The sequence below is a fragment of the Ceratina calcarata genome, unplaced genomic scaffold (genome assembly GCF_001652005.2).
Source record: "Ceratina calcarata isolate Rehan_Ccalc_2016 unplaced genomic scaffold, ASM165200v1 scaffold221.2, whole genome shotgun sequence".
Lineage (NCBI taxonomy): Eukaryota > Metazoa > Arthropoda > Insecta > Hymenoptera > Apidae > Ceratina > Ceratina calcarata.
In genome coordinates this window covers 12,787-33,381 of record NW_017143878.1, presented here as the reverse complement: position 1 = coordinate 33,381, position 20,595 = coordinate 12,787, and the positions used below count along the sequence as shown (strand labels likewise).

The 20,595-nt window shown below is 41.4% G+C and overlaps 3 protein-coding genes across 5 annotated transcripts in view; 2 read left to right on the top strand and 1 right to left on the bottom strand.

Moving 5' to 3' along the window:
* Window positions 1–13,778, top strand: part of ft (cadherin-related tumor suppressor fat) — a 70,573-nt gene extending 56,795 nt beyond the window's left edge. The window contains exons 6-22 of the mRNA XM_018020276.2: window positions 1–322; window positions 483–660; window positions 3,081–3,261; window positions 3,336–3,589; window positions 3,800–4,230; window positions 4,379–4,723; window positions 4,797–5,126; window positions 5,198–6,313; window positions 6,487–7,602; window positions 7,671–7,947; window positions 8,019–8,300; window positions 8,381–8,685; window positions 8,885–9,150; window positions 9,310–9,753; window positions 9,855–10,224; window positions 10,304–10,519; window positions 10,611–13,778. The exon at window positions 1–322 is cut by the window's left edge and continues 9 nt beyond it. Coding sequence (XP_017875765.1) covers window positions 1–322; window positions 483–660; window positions 3,081–3,261; window positions 3,336–3,589; window positions 3,800–4,230; window positions 4,379–4,723; window positions 4,797–5,126; window positions 5,198–6,313; window positions 6,487–7,602; window positions 7,671–7,947; window positions 8,019–8,300; window positions 8,381–8,685; window positions 8,885–9,150; window positions 9,310–9,753; window positions 9,855–10,224; window positions 10,304–10,519; window positions 10,611–12,641 — 8,464 coding nt within the window. The 3' untranslated portion in view covers window positions 12,642–13,778. The remainder of the gene's footprint in view (window positions 323–482; window positions 661–3,080; window positions 3,262–3,335; window positions 3,590–3,799; window positions 4,231–4,378; window positions 4,724–4,796; window positions 5,127–5,197; window positions 6,314–6,486; window positions 7,603–7,670; window positions 7,948–8,018; window positions 8,301–8,380; window positions 8,686–8,884; window positions 9,151–9,309; window positions 9,754–9,854; window positions 10,225–10,303; window positions 10,520–10,610) is intronic.
* Window positions 13,779–17,553: 3,775 nt separating this feature from the next.
* Window positions 17,554–18,485, top strand: LOC113464001 (uncharacterized). The gene is made up of 4 exons (XM_026811472.1): window positions 17,554–17,737; window positions 17,826–18,023; window positions 18,123–18,338; window positions 18,405–18,485. The coding sequence occupies exons 1-4, from the start codon at window positions 17,554–17,556 to the stop codon at window positions 18,431–18,433; spliced, it is 627 nt and encodes a 208-aa protein (XP_026667273.1). The 3' UTR covers window positions 18,434–18,485.
* A 21-nt stretch (window positions 18,486–18,506) lies between these two features.
* Window positions 18,507–20,595, bottom strand: part of LOC108622416 (uncharacterized protein C1orf198 homolog) — a 5,337-nt gene continuing 3,248 nt past the window's right edge. For 2 of the 3 annotated variants that reach the window (XM_026811469.1, XM_018020277.2), the window contains 2 exons: window positions 20,040–20,348; window positions 18,507–19,898 (listed from right to left, as the gene is read on the bottom strand). In XM_026811469.1, coding sequence (XP_026667270.1) covers window positions 19,308–19,898; window positions 20,040–20,327 — 879 coding nt within the window. In that variant the 5' untranslated portion in view covers window positions 20,328–20,348 and the 3' untranslated portion in view covers window positions 18,507–19,307. Of the gene's footprint in view, window positions 19,899–20,039; window positions 20,349–20,572 lie in introns of all 3 variants that reach the window. The other variant, XM_026811471.1, reaches the window with a different exon arrangement.

Here is a 20,595-nt window from a genome sequence, read left to right as displayed (position 1 = left end):
GGATAGGGACGAGGGTGCAAACGGCCGGGTTAGATACAGCATCGCGATGGGAGACGACAATAGAGACTTCACCATCTCCGAAGATGGTGGTGTGATCAGAGTGGCGAAGAATTTGAATTTCGAGAGGAAGTCCAGGTACCATTTGACTATCAAAGGTGAGGATTGCGCCTCGGAGGTGGGTGAAACCCCACGAGGTGACACTGCTCAAGTCACGATCACCGTCCTCGACATAAACGACAATGCTCCGGTTTTTCTTGATTCGCCTTATTTGGCGCACGTGATGGAGAATATGGTACCACCCGGGGGAGGTTTCGTGATACAGGTAAATATATTATAAAATTAACTCCTCGATGTATGATTAAATGCAGAAAATTTTTACCTTAAATCAGACTTTTTCTGATTCCATAATAAGTACTTAAAATCTCGTCTCGTATCTCATCTCTAAACTGTAATTGACGCACATGAAAAAATTGATTGGTCAGGTCAAAGCTTACGATGCGGACACGCCACCCTACAATGACCAAGTCAGATACTTTCTGAAGGAGGGCGATACGGATTTATTTCGTATAAACGCGAGCACAGGCGATATTTTTCTCCTACGACCTCTCGACAGGGAACTGGTACCGGAATACACTCTCACATTGGTAGCCATGGATACTGGTAAGTTGTTAAAAAATATTTCATAGAGTTGAAAGCTAATTTATAATTGGTCAAACAAGTAAATAAAAAAACAACAGGAATTGGATGGAAGCATGGGAGTATATACCTGTGCAGTGTGAATAAAGAAAAATAAATCGCGGCTAGGAGGTATTCCCAGTAGATTGTTTGAAACGTACCTTAGGGGACGACTAAATAGGTATATACCTGGTAGGATCCGTACAAAGAGCAGCATTGAAAGGGTATAGCCAGTGTTCTTCAGAGGGAATATTTTTCCGGCCCGGGTCTTATATGTAGTAACCGGTCTTAGCTTCTATGTAAACTGGTTGCGAATTAGCACGGACAAAGGACTTAATTATATTGGGTTTGGCACTTCTAAAAAAAGCCAGTGTGAATTGAAGGTCGCGCGACTAACGCGATGAACACAAAAGTAAGAAAGAAAGCGGAATCTAACGCTATTTAGCCTTTTAAGAACGTGGAACTAGCTCTTTAAGCATTACGTTGCTTGGACAAATCAGCGACATACGGCTTACAAATCGTTGCTCTCTATGCTCGTCGATGCAATCGAAATGTCGCCAAATGTCACCGAGGATACAGACATTTGCCACATTGTATAAATTATCTTTCTTTTAAAGTTCGTATTAATTTTCTATCCATACTCCAACATAATTGTTTTGAAACAGTAGCTGATACTAATTGATGACTCAATTGCAGAACCATTATACAGCATTAAAAAAATTAATTATCAACTCTTTTAAAGAAAGTAAGCTCTTTCGTTTTTTGCCCGTTGTAACACGCATTTGCTCGTACGAACGCTGAGCGGACACCACCCCTTCTCTAATAGACAATAACTACGATAGAGGGTGTACGGGATGGGTTTAAGTAATGAGCGGTAATATACAAATTGGATATAAATTTGTAGGTTGTTCGATGAGATTCTTTAAGCGGTGGGCAGTTCCTCGTCTTCGATCTTTTTTATCGTTCGTTCCACTGACGTGAGCCGGTAGTCCCATTCGTGGGGTGCCCCTCGCCCGCCTCCTTCGGAGCCAGCCATCGGGGGCCCCGGATGGCCCAATCGGTCCCCGCCGAGGTAGACAAGCCTGCAGAGTTATGACGCGCGATTATGATAATCGCTCTCAAATGCCTTCCTCTGCCTCGACGTTGCACTCTCTTTCTCCCCACCTTCGGTGTTTTCCCTTCGTGCTTCTCTCTATCTCTCTCTCCCTCTCTCTCCCTCTGTATCTCTTTCACTTCTCTCCCCCTCATCGAAGTCCTCTACCTTCTCGTTCTTCCGATACTACACTGAGTAAACTCCCTTCGTCCCACCCGCTTGTTGGATCGTCTCTTTCGAGCGAAACACGAGTATCTCCCTCTCAAGATCCTACTTGAACTCGAGCATTGTTGTACTCCTATTTTATTCATCATACGGGTGTCGCGTCATTTATAATTTCGAAATGCATAATTCTATTACGGTTAGCCAATACTGTAAGCATTTGCGTTGCTTATAGCAGAACGCCATAAAGTACGAACACACCTATATCGTATTTCCTAATTAACTTAAACCTTATACCATTAGAAAATTAGAACCAATAGAAACCAAAGCGCGTGATTTCTTATTATTCTCATTAATTAAACGAGGGAAAGTGACTAACGTTAGTAATGAAGATCGAAATATTTCTGTCGAATTGCACACCAAGGGTGTATCTCATCGTGCTTTGCAATTGTTGCATCTGTGAAATCCATTCCAAGAGATTCTCGTGATTGAACAATATACGTTTATAAAAGCGTGTGGCCCTGGGCCATGCTTACAATGTACCTACTGATATCAGAGAAAACGGGTCCAACAGAGAATAATGGCCTGTTTAGGTGGCGTAATTAACTCCATTGTTACCCAGCACCGTTCGATGTCGATGTAATCGTAATTTGTCTTATATAACATTAACCTATCGAATAAGCTTCAAACTTTGCACAGGATAAACTATGATACTTCTTCGGTGACTTCTCATTTGTTGCTTAATCACTACTTTCTAATTAGACTGCGGACGTCAATTTATTTTTAAAAAATAATGATCTATACGTATGCAGATTCTTGCACATTGCATAAATGTCTTCAAAAAAACAGTAAATCTATTTGCTTTCCATATTATGCATCCGATTCTTCTTTATATTTTTAAATAATTAAATAAATTCATTATCTCAACGCATTGTGAATACATTTAGGGTTGAAACAACAAGAATACGAGAATAAAATGAAGATACAATAAGCAAGTTAACGTTTCTTAAAAATTGTTTTGAAAAAATAATGTATAACGGAAATGTGTTTTTACTCTCTCGCAATCACATTGTCTTTATTGTTAAATCGTCGAAATGTATGCGTACAAACATAGAACGATTAATCTACGATCGTCGAACCTGTCCGACAGGTTCTCCGCCGTTGACTGGATCGGGCATCGTTCGAATCGTCGTGCTCGACGTCAACGATCACATTCCGGAATTTACCAGGCAAGAATACAAGGCGACCGTTACCGAAAACTCGGCTTCCGGTACCTGGGTGACTAAACCGCATGCCATAGACAAAGACGAGGGCCTTAATGCCAAGATTAGGTAAGCTCGCCTTATCTCGGAGAACCCGACGCTTTCGCGGATTCCTCACGGACGTGAAATATCTCACTTTGCAGGTACAGTTTACTAGGAGAATTCTCAGAACGTTTCACCGTGAACTCTGGAACGGGCGAAGTTTTCACGGTGGTGCCTCTGGATCGGGAGCAAACAGCTGTCTATCATTTAACTTTGGTCGCGCAAGATTCGAGTCCCACGGAACCGCAAGCTTCCGTCGTTAATTTAACGATTTTCGTCAAGGATGAGAACGACAACGTGCCTAGGTTTTCTAGTCCGAGATACACAGCTTATGTACCAGGTGCAACCAAACCAGGTAAATATAAACTATAAAATTCACAATGTACTGCATTCCAAAAGCATTATGTACACACATCTATTACAAAATCTTGAAATAATTGTTAAAAAATTCCACGTATTAAGAATTAATCCGTACGAACATTAAGTAACGCCTGAATAGCAGAAAATACCACCAACCTTAACTCGTAACATCATTTTATAACGTAAATGCTTATTTCCTTTAAAGGGGACTTCGTGTTCGGCGCTAAAGCGGTGGACGACGACGACGGCGAGAATTCACGGATCGTGTACCGTCTCCAGGGGATCGACGCTGACAAATTCGTGATCGACTCAAACAGCGGCGTGATAAGAGCGACGCGGGAATTGGCTAACGACGAAACCACCTACCAATTGCAAATTCAGGCATTCGATTGCGGCGAGAAACCTCTATCGGTCACCGCGGATCTGGTCATACACCTGTGGGAGAAACAACTATTTCCCAGCTTCCGATCCACCATCACCACCAGGTTCACGTTACCGGAAGACGTGCCCGAAGGACGCGTGATCACAAAATTGAGTGCTACCACACCGAAAGTCGGAGTTAAAAGTACTTTGGTCTATGGGATGGCCGGTGGGAACGTGGGCGACGCGCTCAAAATCGACCCACACACTGGAGAGGTTTGTGTTGATATACGAATTCATATTTCCATAAAAATTTCATACATTCAAGTCGAGTCAGTAGGAATTATTATCTAAAATAACAAACAATATTTATATAGGTAATCCTAATGATAAAATATAAAAATAAAATAACTGTTTCGTTTAGGTGTTGGTCGCATCTGGTTTCGATTACGAAACAGCGCCGTATTATGAAGCTTGGGTCGAAGTTAGCGATTCAGACACCCCAGCACTGAGGAGCGTCGTGCAACTCCTAGTGAACGTAACGGATGCGAACGATAACGCACCGATGATGGAGGCATCGATCTACAACGCGACCGTACCCGAAGACGAGTACCCACCTTTATTTGTTAGCAAAGTTTCGGCAAAAGATCGCGATTCTGGAGAGAACGGACAGGTGTCCTATCACCTGGTGAACGATTTCGATGACACTTTTGTTATTGATTCTTTAACCGGGGAGATCACCACGAATGCGAAATTAGACAGGGAAGAGGTAAATATTATCCTTTGCATGCAATTACAATAAAAAAAGATAGGGATTTATAACTGATTCTTTGTTTTCTTAGATCGCTTCTTACGAGTTGATGGTAGAAGCTCGAGACCAAGGACAATCTCCGTTAACAGGCACAGCTACTATCTTGGTCACTGTATTAGACAAAAACGACAATCCACCACAGTTCACTCGATTATTCAGTGTAAACGTCACGGAGAACGCAGAAATCGGAACGTTCGTTATTAGAATTACTAGCAGTGATCCGGACATTGGCCAGAATGCTAACGTGACTTATAAATTCACCGATAATCCTGGTAATAAATTCTCTATGGACGCTTTGAGTGGTAACGTGACCGTAAATGGATATTTAGACAGAGAAGAACAAGACGAATATTTATTAAAGGTTTGTATCTGAAATGAACCATATAATATGAACCGGTTTTAAATGGAATTAATAATTGATTAATTGTATAGCTGGTGGCAGCGGACGGAGCGTGGCAAACAGCTACAGCCTTGACCATAACAATTCAAGACCAGAATGACAACCCACCGGAATTCGATCAGGATTCCTACCACTTCCATTTCCCCGAACTACAATCACCTGTTGCACACGTCGGACAAGTGACAGCGATCGATCGCGATAAGCAGGGACCGAACTCGGTGATATCTTATAGCCTCTTACAGCCCTCCGACTTGTTCACCGTCGACCCAGCTACCGGTGACGTGTTCAGCAAGAAAACCATTAAGTACAAGCACACTCATCGTCCATCATCCCCTGAGAACCTTTACTCCCTAACTGTAGTCGCGACCGATAACGGAAAGCCACCATTATCATCGAAGACGGTAGTTTACGTCAGCGTCGTAGACGCAAATAACAATGCGCCCAGATTCGAACAAAGATCGTACCTCTACCCCGTTCCGGAAAATTACGGGATTGGTAAAAAAGTGATACAACTGATCGCCAAGGACGACGCCGACTTCGGTGTGAACGCGGAGATAAGTTACTTTTTGGTGAATGTTAACGGAACGGACTATTTCGCTATTGACGAGAAATCAGGATGGGTGTACGTCAAAAAGAGTTTGTCGAGCGTACCGGTCCAAACGACATTCCTGGTGAATGCTCAAGCCGTGGATAAAGGCGTGCCACCGCAAAAGGACGAGGTTCCGATGACTTTGGTAATATCGGGGGAGAACAAGCACTCACCGACCTTCGCTGCTGTCAGCTACCAAGTCAGGGTGCCCGAGAACGAGCCGGTTAACACTACCATCTTGACAGTGACTGCTACTGATGGCGACGATGGGCCAAACGGAATGGTGAGGTACAAGATTTCGGCTGGGAACGAGAGGAACGAGTTCTTCGTTCATTCGATCACCGGTGCGGTAACTATACTCGAACCTTTGGATTACGATCTGGTGCAAGAGTACAGACTGAACATTACCGCGACTGATTTGGGGTTCGAATCGAAACAAGCCGTCGCGACGCTGACTGTCAACGTTTCAGATATAAACGATAATCCGCCAACGTTTAATCAAAGCATCTACGAGGCCTTCCTACCTGAGAATTCACCTCCAGACAGTTTTGTTTACAAGGTACATTAAATATTTCACTTAAGTGTAACTTCCTTAATATTAAAATCCGGACTATTATGCAAAATAAAATATTTATTGTATCAATTATTGTTCACGTCACAATTTCCATTCAATGGCTTATGATTACGTATAAAAAAAATTATAACTGATCTGGAATAATTTTTAATTGACAGGTTGTGGCCCGAGACATCGATTCCCCGAAATATGCCATGGTTCAGTACAAAATCCTCGGCGGAACAGGCAAGGATCAATTTCGAATTCGCGAGGACACTGGCGAAATTACATCCTTGATCAGTTTCGACTACGAAGAGCTGAACGAGTACACGTTGGACATAGTGGCTGCGAACCCCGATTCAAACCCACAAATGGTCGGCTTCACGACAGTTGTAGTTCACATCACTGGCGTAAACGAGTACTATCCGAAGTTCATTCAACCGGTGTTCCATATGGACGTGTCCGAAAGCGCAGAAGTGGGTACCTCGGTTGGCTTGGTCCAAGCGACGGATCAGGACGCAGGCGAGGATGGCAGAGTTTATTATCTCTTCGTCGGATCCTCTAACGATCGCGGTTTCTCTGTTGGCTCCGAGACTGGCATAATTCGAGTCTCTAGAAGGCTCGACCGCGAAACGCAGAACAGAGTAGTTTTAACCGTGATGACGAAAAACGGGGGAGGGATTCGTGGCAATGATACAGATGAGGCTCAGGTCATAGTGTCGATTCAGGACGGAAACGATCCACCGGAATTCCTCCAGAACACTTACGACGCTACGGTGTCCGAGGGAGCTATTCACGGCACGCGAGTTTTAACAGTCAGAGCGATCGATAAGGACATAAAGCCGCAGAACAATCAGTTCTCGTATTCGATCATCAGTGGAAACGTGGGACAGGCGTTCAAGGTGGACCCCCAAACGGGAGATATCGAGACTGCCAAGCAGTTAGATCGCGAGACGATACCCGTTTATGATTTAACGATCGGAGCGATCGATACTGGTTCACCGCCTCAAACTGGAACCGCGGCTGTTCACATAGAACTTTTAGATATCAATGATAATGGACCTATCTTTGACCCACCGGAGGTAATCGGGTATGTGAACGAGAACGAGCCGGCTGGAACGATTATAATGACGCTAAGTGCTACCGATCCCGACCTACCCCCTAACGGGGCACCCTTTACGTATAAATTGATTGGTGGGAGACAGAGCGATATGGTCATCTTGGACAAACATACCGGAGTGTTGAAGACTACCAGAAGCTTGGATAGAGAAGTTATGTCTCAACTGGATCTTGTGGTTAGTATTTTCATAACAAATAATAAGCAGGTTCACGCCGAATAACTAATTTAAATTTATTCCTATAGGTCGAAGTAGAAGATTCTGGAGTACCAAGAATGAGGAACGAGCACACGATAACTGTGATCGTTAACGATCAGAACGATAGTCCATCGTCACCAAGATCCGCACACGTGATAGTGCACTCTTTCAACGAACAAATTCCATTAGGAAAGATCGCAGATGTTCATCCCAACGATCCAGACATTATCGGTAGCTATTCGTGCAAAATACTTCAGGGATCGAACTCTAAGATTCTCAGTATCCCTACTGCCTGTGATCTTCATACGAAGAAGATAACTCCAGGTTCGTTCATCGACGACATCATCAGAAGAATGAAAAATCTGAACGTTTTGATTAAATTTTTTCTTTAACAGGAGTTGGTTACTCTCTAAGCGTGTCCGGTAACGACGGTCGCCATCCGAACGTGGTATCTAAAGTGACAGTGGAGTTCCTTGTTTTCACTAATAGCACAATTGAAAACAGCGTGACGTTACAAATTTCAAAGCTGAGTGCGAAGAATTTTTTAAGTCAGTACTATCGCGCATTATTGGATCTTTTGCAAGAGAAAATCGACGTCGGGGATAGTCTGAAGATCTTCAGTCTTGGAGAGAACGGATCTGATCTGAATATTCATCTAGCAGTGGAATCGCCGCAAGGTATTTCAAAGATCCTTTATCAAAGTTGAATTTGAAGATTTGCATCTAAAGAGTATTGAATATTTGAACCTGTCGCGCAGGTTACCGGAGCAAGTACGATGTTACTGAACTTCTAAATCGTAATCGGGACAAGATCCGAACGCTTTTCGAGCGGACCAGTTTCACCATCGGTTATTCGCCGTGCAAGCAAATACCGTGCGAGAACAGCGGCTCGTGCACCGACAAACTTGTCATCTACGACGACGCTAGGATTACCGACAGCCAAGCCTTAATCCTGACGTCACCGAGAATGATGCACGAAATGACGTGCAAGTGTCGCGAAGGTTTCACTGGCGAAAAATGCGAAAGGAGGCAGGATCCTTGCTCACCAAACCCCTGTTTACTGGTAAATAAATGGACTACAGATTCCATGCATTTATAAGAAAATTATAAGTCCTGAGTGTAATGTATGAAACTAATCAGAACATCAAAAGCTCATTTCAATGTTTCGGATACTTTTTTTTTTAAATTAAATATGCAAACATGTTTTGACTAGAATCTATTGAATAAAAACCGAGGAATAAATTATAATTTATAATTTCCAGGGAGGCCAATGTCGACGATTAGGATATGATTTCCAGTGTACCTGTCCGATCGACCGCGAAGGAAAATTATGCGAATTGGAAAGAGGCGATGCTTGCGCGAACAATCCATGCAGGAACGGTGGATCCTGCAGACAGAGTCCTGATAGCTTCAGTTTCTTCTGCCTGTGCCGAGCTGGCTATAGAGGAAACCATTGCGAGGCTGTCACGGATTCCTGCAGACCAAACCCTTGCCTGTACGGTGGATTGTGCGTAGGAGAGAAGCCCGGGTAAGATCAATTAAATTCAAAATAAAAGAATATTAATTAACAAATTGTGGATTTTATGATTTTATAGAAAAACTGATCAAAGTCCGACGTCTAATAATTAAACTATTACTTCTAACGTTGCATAATCAATTAAATCAATATTAATTTTCTAACGTTCAGGTACAGGTGCAGCTGTCCCGAAGGTCGTTATGGAAGGCACTGCGAACGGTCAACATTTGGATTCGAGGAACTATCTTACATGGCGTTCCCAGCCCTAGATTCAAATACGAACGACATAACAATAGTGTTCGCGACCACGAAACCGGACGCGCTATTACTATACAATTATGCTCCGCAAACAGGAGGTCGATCGGACTTCGTTGTACTGGAATTAGTTAATGGGAGGGTGGTGTTCTCATACGGAGGCGCCAGAAGTGCCATCACCTCGATCACGATAAAGACAGAACATTCTGTAGCTGATGGGGAATGGAGGAAAGTAACAGCTACGAGAAACGGAAGGGTCGTGTCTTTAAGCGTGTCCATGTGCAGAGAACACGGAGACGTTTGCGACGACTGCAGGCCTGGCGATGGCACTTGCTACGCGGACGATGTAGGACCAACGGGGTTTGTATTCCTCTAATATACAAAAAAATATAAAAAAAAAATTTTTTATCAGTGTCATTTTTCGTCACTAAAGATTTTAAACGAATGATTGTCTTCTACAGAACATTAAATTTTAACAACAACCCGCTTTTGGTGGGTGGACTCGAAAACGCGGACCCGGTACTCGAGAGACCAGGCCAGGTGCATTCGGACGACTTCGTCGGATGTGTCCACTCCGTTTCTATAAACGGAAGGGCATTGAACCTGTCGAATCCACTGGCTTCGCGGGGCGTCAAGCTCACATGCACCAGATCGAAAAAGAATCCTTGCTTGAAAGATGGGGAAAGTAGCACCTCAGTTTGTGGAGCAAACGCTAAATGCTACGATAAGTGGCATCAAATAACTTGTCACTGTGGATCTTTGGTCGCGCCTAATTGCGAAGGGGCACTCGAACCAGTTACTTTGAGCGATGGTGGATACGTCGAATTCAAGGTATATTAAATCACTTTATTTCTTTTACTTTGTATAATTTTGATTAAATCGAGCAATATTTGATAATTTTGTTCCCCAGATTTCAGAGAAACATAGAAGAATGCAGTTATTAGAATATCTCTATGGAGGATCGACAGTGTGGCATAAGAATCGATCGAAACGAACTGCTACTGAAGATACGAGTTTTATGACCAATGCTTCACCCTTCAAAACAATCGGGTTGATGTTTAGAACAGTGAAACCAGATGGTATCCTGATCTACGCTGCGACTAACAAACACTTCACATCCGTGGAGGTAAGACACTCTAGCTTCAAATTCGCAGTGCAATTTCTGAGATTTAAGACCTTTAGTAAAATTTACAAGTATATGTAAATACGTTTTACAGCTTCGTAACGGCCAACTATTTTACGCGTCCCTCCTCGGTTCACCCGTGAACATGTCGGCGAACATCGAAGGAGGACTGGCCGATGGCCACTGGCACAATCTGACCCTGCACTCCTATTTTCGCGGCTTGAGATTGTTTATCGACGGCATTCAAACCGGCGAAGAATTAGATTCTGCCGGTGTCCACGACTTCCTGGACCCCTACCTGTCCGTCCTGTCGATCGGCGGGGTTAGCCAAGACCTGTATTACGCTCACAGCGCTGGCGCGAAGAGCTTCGAGGGTTGTTTGGCCAACTTCACCGTCAACAACGAGATCCAGCCGTTCAATGGTTCCGGCTCGATTCTGAAGGACGCTTTTTATCACGGGAAAGTGAGCACTGGATGCAGGGGACCTATCGGAATCAGCGCTGCTGCAACCGCCGATCCTCTCAGCATAGGAATCACCCTGGTCATAGTGTTCTTTGTAATTTTATTGATCGCCATCCTCGTTAGTTTCATAGTTTTTCGTTTGAGGCGACAGAACAAGGAAAAGTCCGCGCCATCCGTGGTAAACAAAAACACGAATGCCATAATAACCGGTAATCCGCTGGTCGGTACGGGAAACGATAATCTGATGTCTCGCCATGAGAATACTTACATCTCCGACACGTCTGATCTGCGCGGAGTGAGTCATATGGGCCCGGAACTGATATCGAAAAAGTACAAGGAGCGAGAGATTAACGCGACGACTGAGCATCGACCTCAGAGACCGGATATCATCGAGAGGGAGGTGACCAAATCTCCTCCCATTCGAGACGAACATCCGCCGCTACCACCGCCTGCTCAAACTTCTCTACACTCGCACGAACATAATCCAGAACCCGACATGCCTGAACATTACGACCTGGAGAACGCGAGCTCGATAGCACCCAGCGATATCGACATCGTGTATCATTACAAAGGTTACCGCGACGGCATGCGAAAATACAAAGCAACGCCACCACCCATCAACAATTATGCGAACCACCATAAACACACCGGGCAACAGCACAGACACACCGGCCCGTTCCCTCCGCGGGCTTTGCCACCCCCAAACGTGAACCAACAACCGGGACCAACTCAGAAATTGTTACAGAGCACGCCATTAGCGAGGTTGTCACCCAGCAGCGAATTATCTGCTCAACAACCTAGAATTTTAACGTTGCACGATATCAGTGGGAAACCTCTACAAAGCGCACTCTTAGCGACAACTTCCTCCTCAGGGGGAGTCGGGAAGGACGCTTTGAATTCTAACAGCGAAAGGAGTTTGAACTCACCGATCATGAGTCAGCTGTCCGGCTCGACGGCCAGTCGGAAAGCACCACAGTCGAACAACGAGAATTCCGTGAACAATGTCTCTTCGGGGCCGATGGGTCTGACTGCGGAGGAAATCGAAAGATTGAACTCCAGGCCGAGAACTTCTAGTCTGGTATCGACTCTAGACGCTGTCAGTTCTTCGAGCGAAGCCAGAGGACCGCCGACCCACGGTCCCCTTCACCTGCACCGGAGACACACGCCACCGGTCGAGAGACTCGAACGACGAAACTCATCGACGACCGACGAAAGCGGTAACGATAGTTTCACCTGTTCCGAGTACGACAACACCTCACTGGTTGGCGACAAGAGATCGGACAACCCGTTCGCGAAACAAGACGACGAGGAAGTCAATCAACGGAGCAACGAATCCTCGCAAACGACGAAACCACCTCTACCACCTAACGTGAACTACGACGGATTCGACAGCTCCTTCCGCGGATCTTTGAGCACCCTAGTAGCCTCCGACGACGATCTGTCGACGCACATGAGCGGCTTGTACAGACCGGCAAACAGTGGATCGCCGTCGACGACCACGACAGCATTGAGCTGGGATTATTTGTTGAATTGGGGATTGAACTTTGACAGTTTGGTAGGGGTGTTCATCGACATCGCGGAGTTACCTGACAGTGCCAATCGTGTTCCGAGTACGCTTAGACTGCCGGCTAGTATACCTAAACCGTCCGAAGAATACGTCTGAGCAATGTTTCAATGTTAAATAGGAATATAATGCAAGATGTGCTTTGAAATTGACTGTTAGGAACTCTGAAAAGGAACGTAGTATCTTTTTCATATTTAAGAAAGTGCCGAAACGGAAGTGCAACCAAAATACCACCTAGAGTGGAATACGCTTTAATTGCCAATCGTATAGGCCATAAAGAAAGGAACACGAACGATGTAAAGATGGACACTTATAGATTTTTAAGTAATAATGTCGTTACATTTTCCTGGCTCAGCGGTACTGGTGTTGAACCGAGAATGTAACCGTCGTCTTGCCATAATAATAGGAGGGATCGATAGCCTGCTCTTTTTTGTATTGTTGTATTGTTTACGAAAACTCTGGTGCGCGACGAAATAAAATTGTGAATTTGTAAATAATTATTGACTATTTAGGAACACGAAATATAGTGAACGTATCATTTTATCATCGGGGCCGCAATCGCCTCGTAAATACTTCATGTTTCCAATTCGCAACGAATTCTATTTGAGAATTCGTCGCCGATAAGAATAGTTATTGCGCGACTGTATCGTCAATCATTAGAAACAAATAGACTGGAGAATGTTTATGCATTTACAGGAATATGTAAAACATAGTTAAAAATTGAAACGAATCTCTTTGAACTGTACTTGTTCAGTTTATGAAGATACGAACTTGCATAAACATTCACAGCCTGTGAACGATTATAAAATACCATCTTCCTTGTACATAATACGATCGGTGCCACATAATATTGATACAGTCGCGTAATACCGAATGAAGGTAATTAAGATGGGAATTAAATGGTTTAAAAGGACGTAAAGGGAAAACAACGTTTCTTTTTTTACGATTTTTTGCGTTCCTGATGGTAGCCGTGTCGTAACGTCTACAACGATTATCTGTTCAACGTTCCCGAAAATCATTCATTCGAACAACGAGGATGTTGAACAGTGTGCATCTACCAGACTGATTTTCGTTTCGAAACTCTAACATAGATTATCATAAATAGCTATCATCGATCGTCAAAATTTTGTAAATTACGCGAAACTCTGTCCGTTGTAAATATATCGTACGACTGATCTGTACAAAATGTGTGAATGATGCGCGTGTACTACTCTATCATCGATCGTATTTGTAATAAACAAGATATTTGTAAAAAAATTAATTGTGTTTAATCATTACTTCCTATCAATAAAAATCGAAAGCTTGATTTTTCACGATCGTGAAGGGCTCTTCGTAACTTCGATTGTGAACGTACTGCCGAGTCTCTCTGTCGATTCGATATTTGTCTCGAAGACAGGACAATTAAATGACCGTTTGAGAATCTACCGCTGCGAATGAAAAACTAAATAAATAAACAGGAAAACGGAATTATTACGAATCGACATTTATTTAATTACTTATTAAAATACAATCGATTCGGTTAGAATGTTCAGATAATGATATCTTCATTTCCGTCATACGACGAAGAGCTTCTGAACAGCGCATATGCGAACATAAGTTTAATTGCTGACAAAGCGTGGACCTTTGACAAAGAGGATCCTTTTCAAAAGTTGAATCAATCTTTGTGGATTCAGGTAAATGTTGCATAAAAAAATTACATATTCATGACGAATTCTCTCATGCTTCATATATTAACATCAAACATTAACCCACTAAGTCCCAAGTAGTGAAATAAAGCAAATTTTATACATGTAATTATTTATTACTTATGAAAACATGTAAGAAAGGATATAAATATTATCAAAGAATTTTTGTATTTCTATTTTTTATATAATCTAATATTGCATTTATGATGTCTACACTGTGAGGAATACACTGTAAAAAAATGAGAGTAAAGAATGTAGATTAGGACTTATTTGGTTCAATTAAGAAGTACAAGGTTTAACAATTGTGCCTACGTTAGATCTCTAAGGTGATTGCAAAATACAAGGAAAATGGTAACCATCGAACGAAACGTGTCCGTGACATTATACCCGGCTCCCGTTTGGCAATCTACGGTAATTACGAGTACAACGAAGAACGTGAAAGCATGTACAAATCGGACGACAACTCGAGTTCTGTTCCGCTGTCGAATTTCTGTTGGACGGAAGTTACTGAGCCATGGATGTTACCGGAGGTCGAAAAACACTTCACCTGGTTAACGTCGACCGGATCACGATCGAATCGTGAATTGTTAGCCTCTTAACGTTTAACCAACTACGTAATTATTAATAATAATAATTAAACGATCGACAAATCTGTGTTAACGTACGCGGGGAAAATTGATGTTGCAAAGCTCGGCAACAAGAATACCGGAACCCGACGATGGATCAAAAATCGGATGCGGATTCAAATCGCATTGGGAGGACTGTCTGCAAAGTCAGCAACACGCACAGAGATCGAATCTAACAGAAAAAAAGATCAGGGCGAATCACGAACCGAGCAAAGAGGCGAATTTAATCGGTAACTATAGAACACTAGTCTTTAAATTCGAACAGAACTTCCTCAAATAATTCAAGTGGCACCTTTTTCAAGAGCCGGAATCTACCGAAAAGTTGGACAATTGTTACGAGTATCGACGTTACGCTATCGAAAACTCTTTGGAAATGCAATTGCACGTTCGCGTGACCAGTGAAACGGTTCGAAATCTGTGGAAAATGGGTAACAGCATTCAGCAACAATTTACTCCACAGCGAGTGCGTGTGCAATGCTACCAGCTGCAGCAACCCCGCGAACAGAATTATCAGAGCAAAGAACGGCAACAGCAGTTCTACTACACGTTTCAATATCGACCTTTACTGCTGAGAACGGAGTATCAAACTGCGAGAACTGAAACCTATGGGGTGAGAAAACACCTACCTCCAGTTCTGAGCCCGGAGGTACCTGAATTTTTCCCGAAGGTGCCAGTGACACGATTTAACAGTAGCAAGGACCAGAACACTAATCGCGTGCAATACTTCCCTTCGCTCAACGAGAGGAGCTACCAGAGCGAATTGTTCCCTTATAATAGGGTACATGAGAATACTGGAGCCATATATCAGGTTCAACTAAAACTTTATTCGACCGTCTGTTGCTCGATTGGCTTCCGAACCCCTTCAAATTATTTTATAAAATCGTTAGAGGTACGTGGCAGGAAAAAAGAAAAACACTCCTGATTTTCAGAGTACTGGAATACCATTATTACCGATCACCGACGCAGCGTCATTCATTCGACCGCCGCAACAATGGTATCAAAGAATTCCACCACCGACACAGATACAAATATCCAGCTCATCGATAACACCGATGTGCACATCCATACAGCCTTTGCAAGCTACGACGCATCATTCTCTGCAGGTTCGAAATAAGATTGCTTTCAACGAGGCACGAATACCCGCTTTGTGTTAAAACGTTGCTGGAACTATTGGCTCTCCCGTTGAGTCGTTATTTAATATGCGAATGATGCAAATATTATACTTAGGTGCAAGAGAAAAAATTTCTGCAAACGAATCCTATACCGATACCGGTTTATCAACACCCCATAGAACTGTATCACGAAACGGGGCAAAAAAGAAAAAATCAGGGCGTTGATTTTAAAAATTTGATACTTCTAACGAAAAGTGCAATGAAGGCGCATCGTGGCCAATCGAAGAATTCTCAACAAAAGCCCTCGTATGTTCTCGAAAGCAAGAATCGGGGAACTAAATCAGAATCGGAAGTTCTTCAGTGGCTGGACAAAAGTTGTCCATTAAAAACAAAGGAGTTTACCACGAACACGAACACCTTTGTAACAGAATTGAAGAACTTCGAAGGGAAAAGCGACGGGAAAGCATCAAGTAGTTCCAGAAGAGAGAAGGATAACTCGAAGAGCACCGACCGACTTAAATTGGAAGTCCAGGGATCGAAGATAAGCAACGAAAGAGATAAGAACGATACTCGAAACAGAAGAAGACTTTACAGAGACGTTCTAACGAATGCGTCAGCGAACCAAGCTTTGTTGGAGAACGTATTCGAGAAAAGGTATGAAAGTTATAATACATGCTCTGTAAAATAAATGAAAAATTATAAGAGTATGCTAAAAAAGCATATGCGATCTCTTGATACAAGCCGCACGATGAATTTAAATGAATAAATAAGCTAGAAAGAAAGAAAGAAAGAATAATGTTCATGGCTTTGTTTTCTATTAAATGGGTGAATGCTCGCACATTTTTAGCTTGTACCACCAGATCGGTGACATCTTGTACATGTAATGTACAATTGATTGACCGTATCGTATTGCATATAATTTTATTTGGAATATTGGAACATATATGGATATATATTTTCCGCTTAACGCTAGGTATGATGAATTGGAACAACAAGCAATGGAACAGTACAGAACTTCGGAAGAGTCTCTGGCGCTTAAATATCAAGTATAGTAGTTAATTTTCGTATTCCCTTACCTTGAGTCGTCGTTCGCTTCCTTCAATCGCTGATCATCTTTCAATTTGGCGTATACAACACATAACATACAAGCGATAGGTTGACTCTCGCGATAATTTCGCGATATTAATTAACGAAACCTCATTTGAACGCGATACATGAAAACCGATTAATATCAAGTATATAACATGCAATGAACACGATGAAAACGATTACACATTATTGGATATCGAACGTTAGCACTAAACATATGATCTCGCATAACCGGCATGACACGTAAATGTAAATACTTGCGAAAGGCAAGAACTGCGCCATCCAAGCGCGTGATACGTAATGAGCTTATAAGACCGCACAGAACCCTGGAAATGTCAAAAACTGTAGAAACGTCCTTATTTCATGCGTATTATAGACATTCGTATTCCAAAACAGTCGTCCATCTGTTTTTACATGAAATTACGGAAAAATTTTTATGTTTAATATCGAGGTCTTTCTCTCTCTCTCTCTCTAATTGTAGGAATTAGAACGGCAAGCGATGGAACAATACAAATGTGGCGGAAATGCTCAGGAAGAAGCGTCTACTTCACGTCAATCTGTGGACGCTAAAAAAGTCGAGGGCTATACGAAAAATTTTAAAGACGATAACTGCTTAGACGGACAAAAATGTTCCGGTTACGGGCAATGCAGCCCCGTAAACACAGACGAAAAAGAGGAAAAAGGTTTAATGATTATTTTCATTAATTAACCACGCTTTCTCATTACTGTAACGATAAAAATGTACAGTATTGGTCGGTTGATGATTCGTAGATTCGTTTCTACAAAGTCAAGGTAATCTCGCGCAAGTAGAAAGCAAAACAGAACCGAGTGACGTTGGTCGATCGTTGCCTGATAAAAATAGTCGATCTATCGTACTTTCAAAAAGTTTGACTATGTTGCCACAGAAAATATCTTACGGATCGAAAAACACAGCTATGGGTGCATCAGATGAAAAAATCGATAAAAGTGGTAAATATTCTGGATTAGTCCTGCTGGCCAAAACAAGATATAGCCTTTACAATATCGTGCTTTATTTCTATAATGAATGCCATGAAAGAAATGTGCCAGTTTCAGTCAGGGCATCGTCAAAAAGGCGTCTGATACTGGTGTCACCCTTCAAGAAAGAATCAGAAGCCAAACTGACAAGATCTACCGATCTAGAGGAATTTTATTGCATCGCACAAGCAAACAAAAATATCTTCGGTTATTACAATAACTCAAAAGTCGGACAAATTGGCGGTGGAGATGAAAATATAACAATTATTCGATCTCCCAAAACAGAAGGTAACGATCCCTTCAAAATGAAAAAACTGTAGGCTAATGTTTTTTTGCTATTCTCTTTTCTCTTAGTATGGCTCTCAGGTTTTTGGACCACATGAAGATTGACATTTTTAGGAAATTTCTCGAGGTAGGAATGAACCTTATCACGGGGTAGATTCACAGAAAAACTCATTGCACAATACACGAATTCATGTATTTGAACATTACAATAAATGTTTCTAAAATACTGTATAATATACATATGTACGTTTAATAAAAGTTACAAAATTCTTTCTAAACACACACTAACGCAAACCATGTTATGTAGACTCATACACATGCTTTATTTTGTTCATTATTTCGTCTCTTAGAAAAAGAGAGAGCAGTGACGCATTATTCTCACTTATTGTTATTATTCTATAAAAATTATATGCTTAATTATTGAAGTTGGATAGCAGTCTATATAAAATTCATTATTGTTCACTTAACGAACGATACTATTAACGAATCATATTGAATATGAACATAAAAATAAAGTGAAATAGCCTCTTCAGTCTTCAGTTAAATACTATTTATATATTTGTCTCAATACACTTCTACTAAAATATTTCATATATAGTAATAATACATCGTAAAATGCTTGCAAAGAAACATATAAAACGTCGGAACACTTATGTTTGAGCTATAGCAATGAAAAATTTACATACATATACTATGCATATTTGTTAAGCACAACTTATTAATATGCATAGCTTCTTTTACAATCGATACCATCTTTATAGCAAAATTATTTCACGAAAATTTAATGCGAGATCATAACTACCATCATAGAAAAAAAAGAGGTATACATATTTCAAGAAAAAATCTATACCGGTATGGCATTTTCATTTTAGGAACTAAAACTGTATAAATACTACGTAACGTAATCTTGTATCAATAATTGATAGTGCACCAATATGAATGTAATTACGCGAAAAATCTGTCTTAAAAACTTTACCAATTATCCAAGAATTCGAAACCAGTTTTCGGTATAGATCTATCCTCCTCTTCCTGGTTCAATTGGGAAGACTGGAAACTACTGTAAGAGCTTGGCGTCTCTAACAATGCCGTTGATTCGTTAATGTCACTCGATTTTGTACGCGACATAACTACTAGCGTATTTGATTGACTTTTATCAGTATCCGAATCTCTCTCTCTAACTAAGCTCTCCATATCGTCTGCCAAATTGTTTTGTAATTTTAATAATGTCGTTTTGTTCATTAATTTGGCAAAGATACTTTCGGAATGATCGTTGTCAACATTGCCGTTTAATAAGGTATTACACTGTTCGTCGTCGAAAATATTGCTCGCAAAGCAATCGGACTGAAATCGACTGACTGCATGAGATGAACTGAATGGGTCGTTAAGGGAGTTTGAATTGTTTCGCTGCGGTTTGACGGGGCTTGAAAAATGCGGCGATTCCCCAAATTGAGCCCTTATTAATTTGGACTTTGTGTCTTCAGTCGAATCTGTTATACTGAGATTCATTTGCGACTGAGTCATAAACGAGAATGGAGCTGAATGTTCATCACGCCATCTCAAAGTCTACAATATTGTACTGAATATGAGGAATTGTATAAACCAATACACTTAAGGCGAATGCCCGAAATATTTCTAGGAATTCTAGATTCTAGAATAAATTATATAATGTTAGTATTAATTGTTATTAATTTAAAGTATACTTACAGAGCCAGTTTCATCAATCACATATTTCATTCCAGTTTGAATTCGTAGCTTTGGATACCACTCTGGTAACTCTTTAGTAAGATCAGACTTTTTCAAAGTATACTTTAATGCAACTTCTGGTTGAATTATGGTCTCATTAATGGCTTGATTCTTCTCTGCTATGCTTAATGTGTTCCATAAACCCTCATAAGCTTCCTTGGTAGCTGTTATATCTTCTCCTATTCTTTGGGCTAAGGGATTTATACTATAGAAATATTGTTCAGCTCTTGAACTAAGTGTAGCACTCATCTTTTTGAAAGAATAGAATATCTGAAATAAAACAGAATAAACTTCTATTAAAATAACTTAATAACAATACAGGAAATATGAAATAAAAGATAAAGCACAAAATTGTGGGTGGAAAAATTCAGCTATAGGTTACAATACAACAGAGACATTATAAGACAAGAATGATTAATTTTCGACAACTAAAAAAAATTTCTGATGCAAAATACCCAATAACAATAAATATAAATTGTATGACATGGTACTACCTATACTACTAGTATATGGAAAT

What these genes read in the sequence shown, in the direction of transcription:
- LOC113464001 (XM_026811472.1), top strand. Translation starts at nt 17,554, where the DNA reads ATGGAACAATACAAATGTGGCGGAAATGCTCAGGAAGAAGCGTCTACT. An exon ending in AGACGAAAAAGAGGAAAAAG is followed by an intron (nt 17,738 to 17,825) that starts GTTTAATGATTA and finishes GATGATTCGTAG; the next exon opens with ATTCGTTTCTACAAAGTCAA. An exon ending in TCGATCTCCCAAAACAGAAG is followed by an intron (nt 18,339 to 18,404) that starts GTAACGATCCCT and finishes CTTTTCTCTTAG; the next exon opens with TATGGCTCTCAGGTTTTTGG.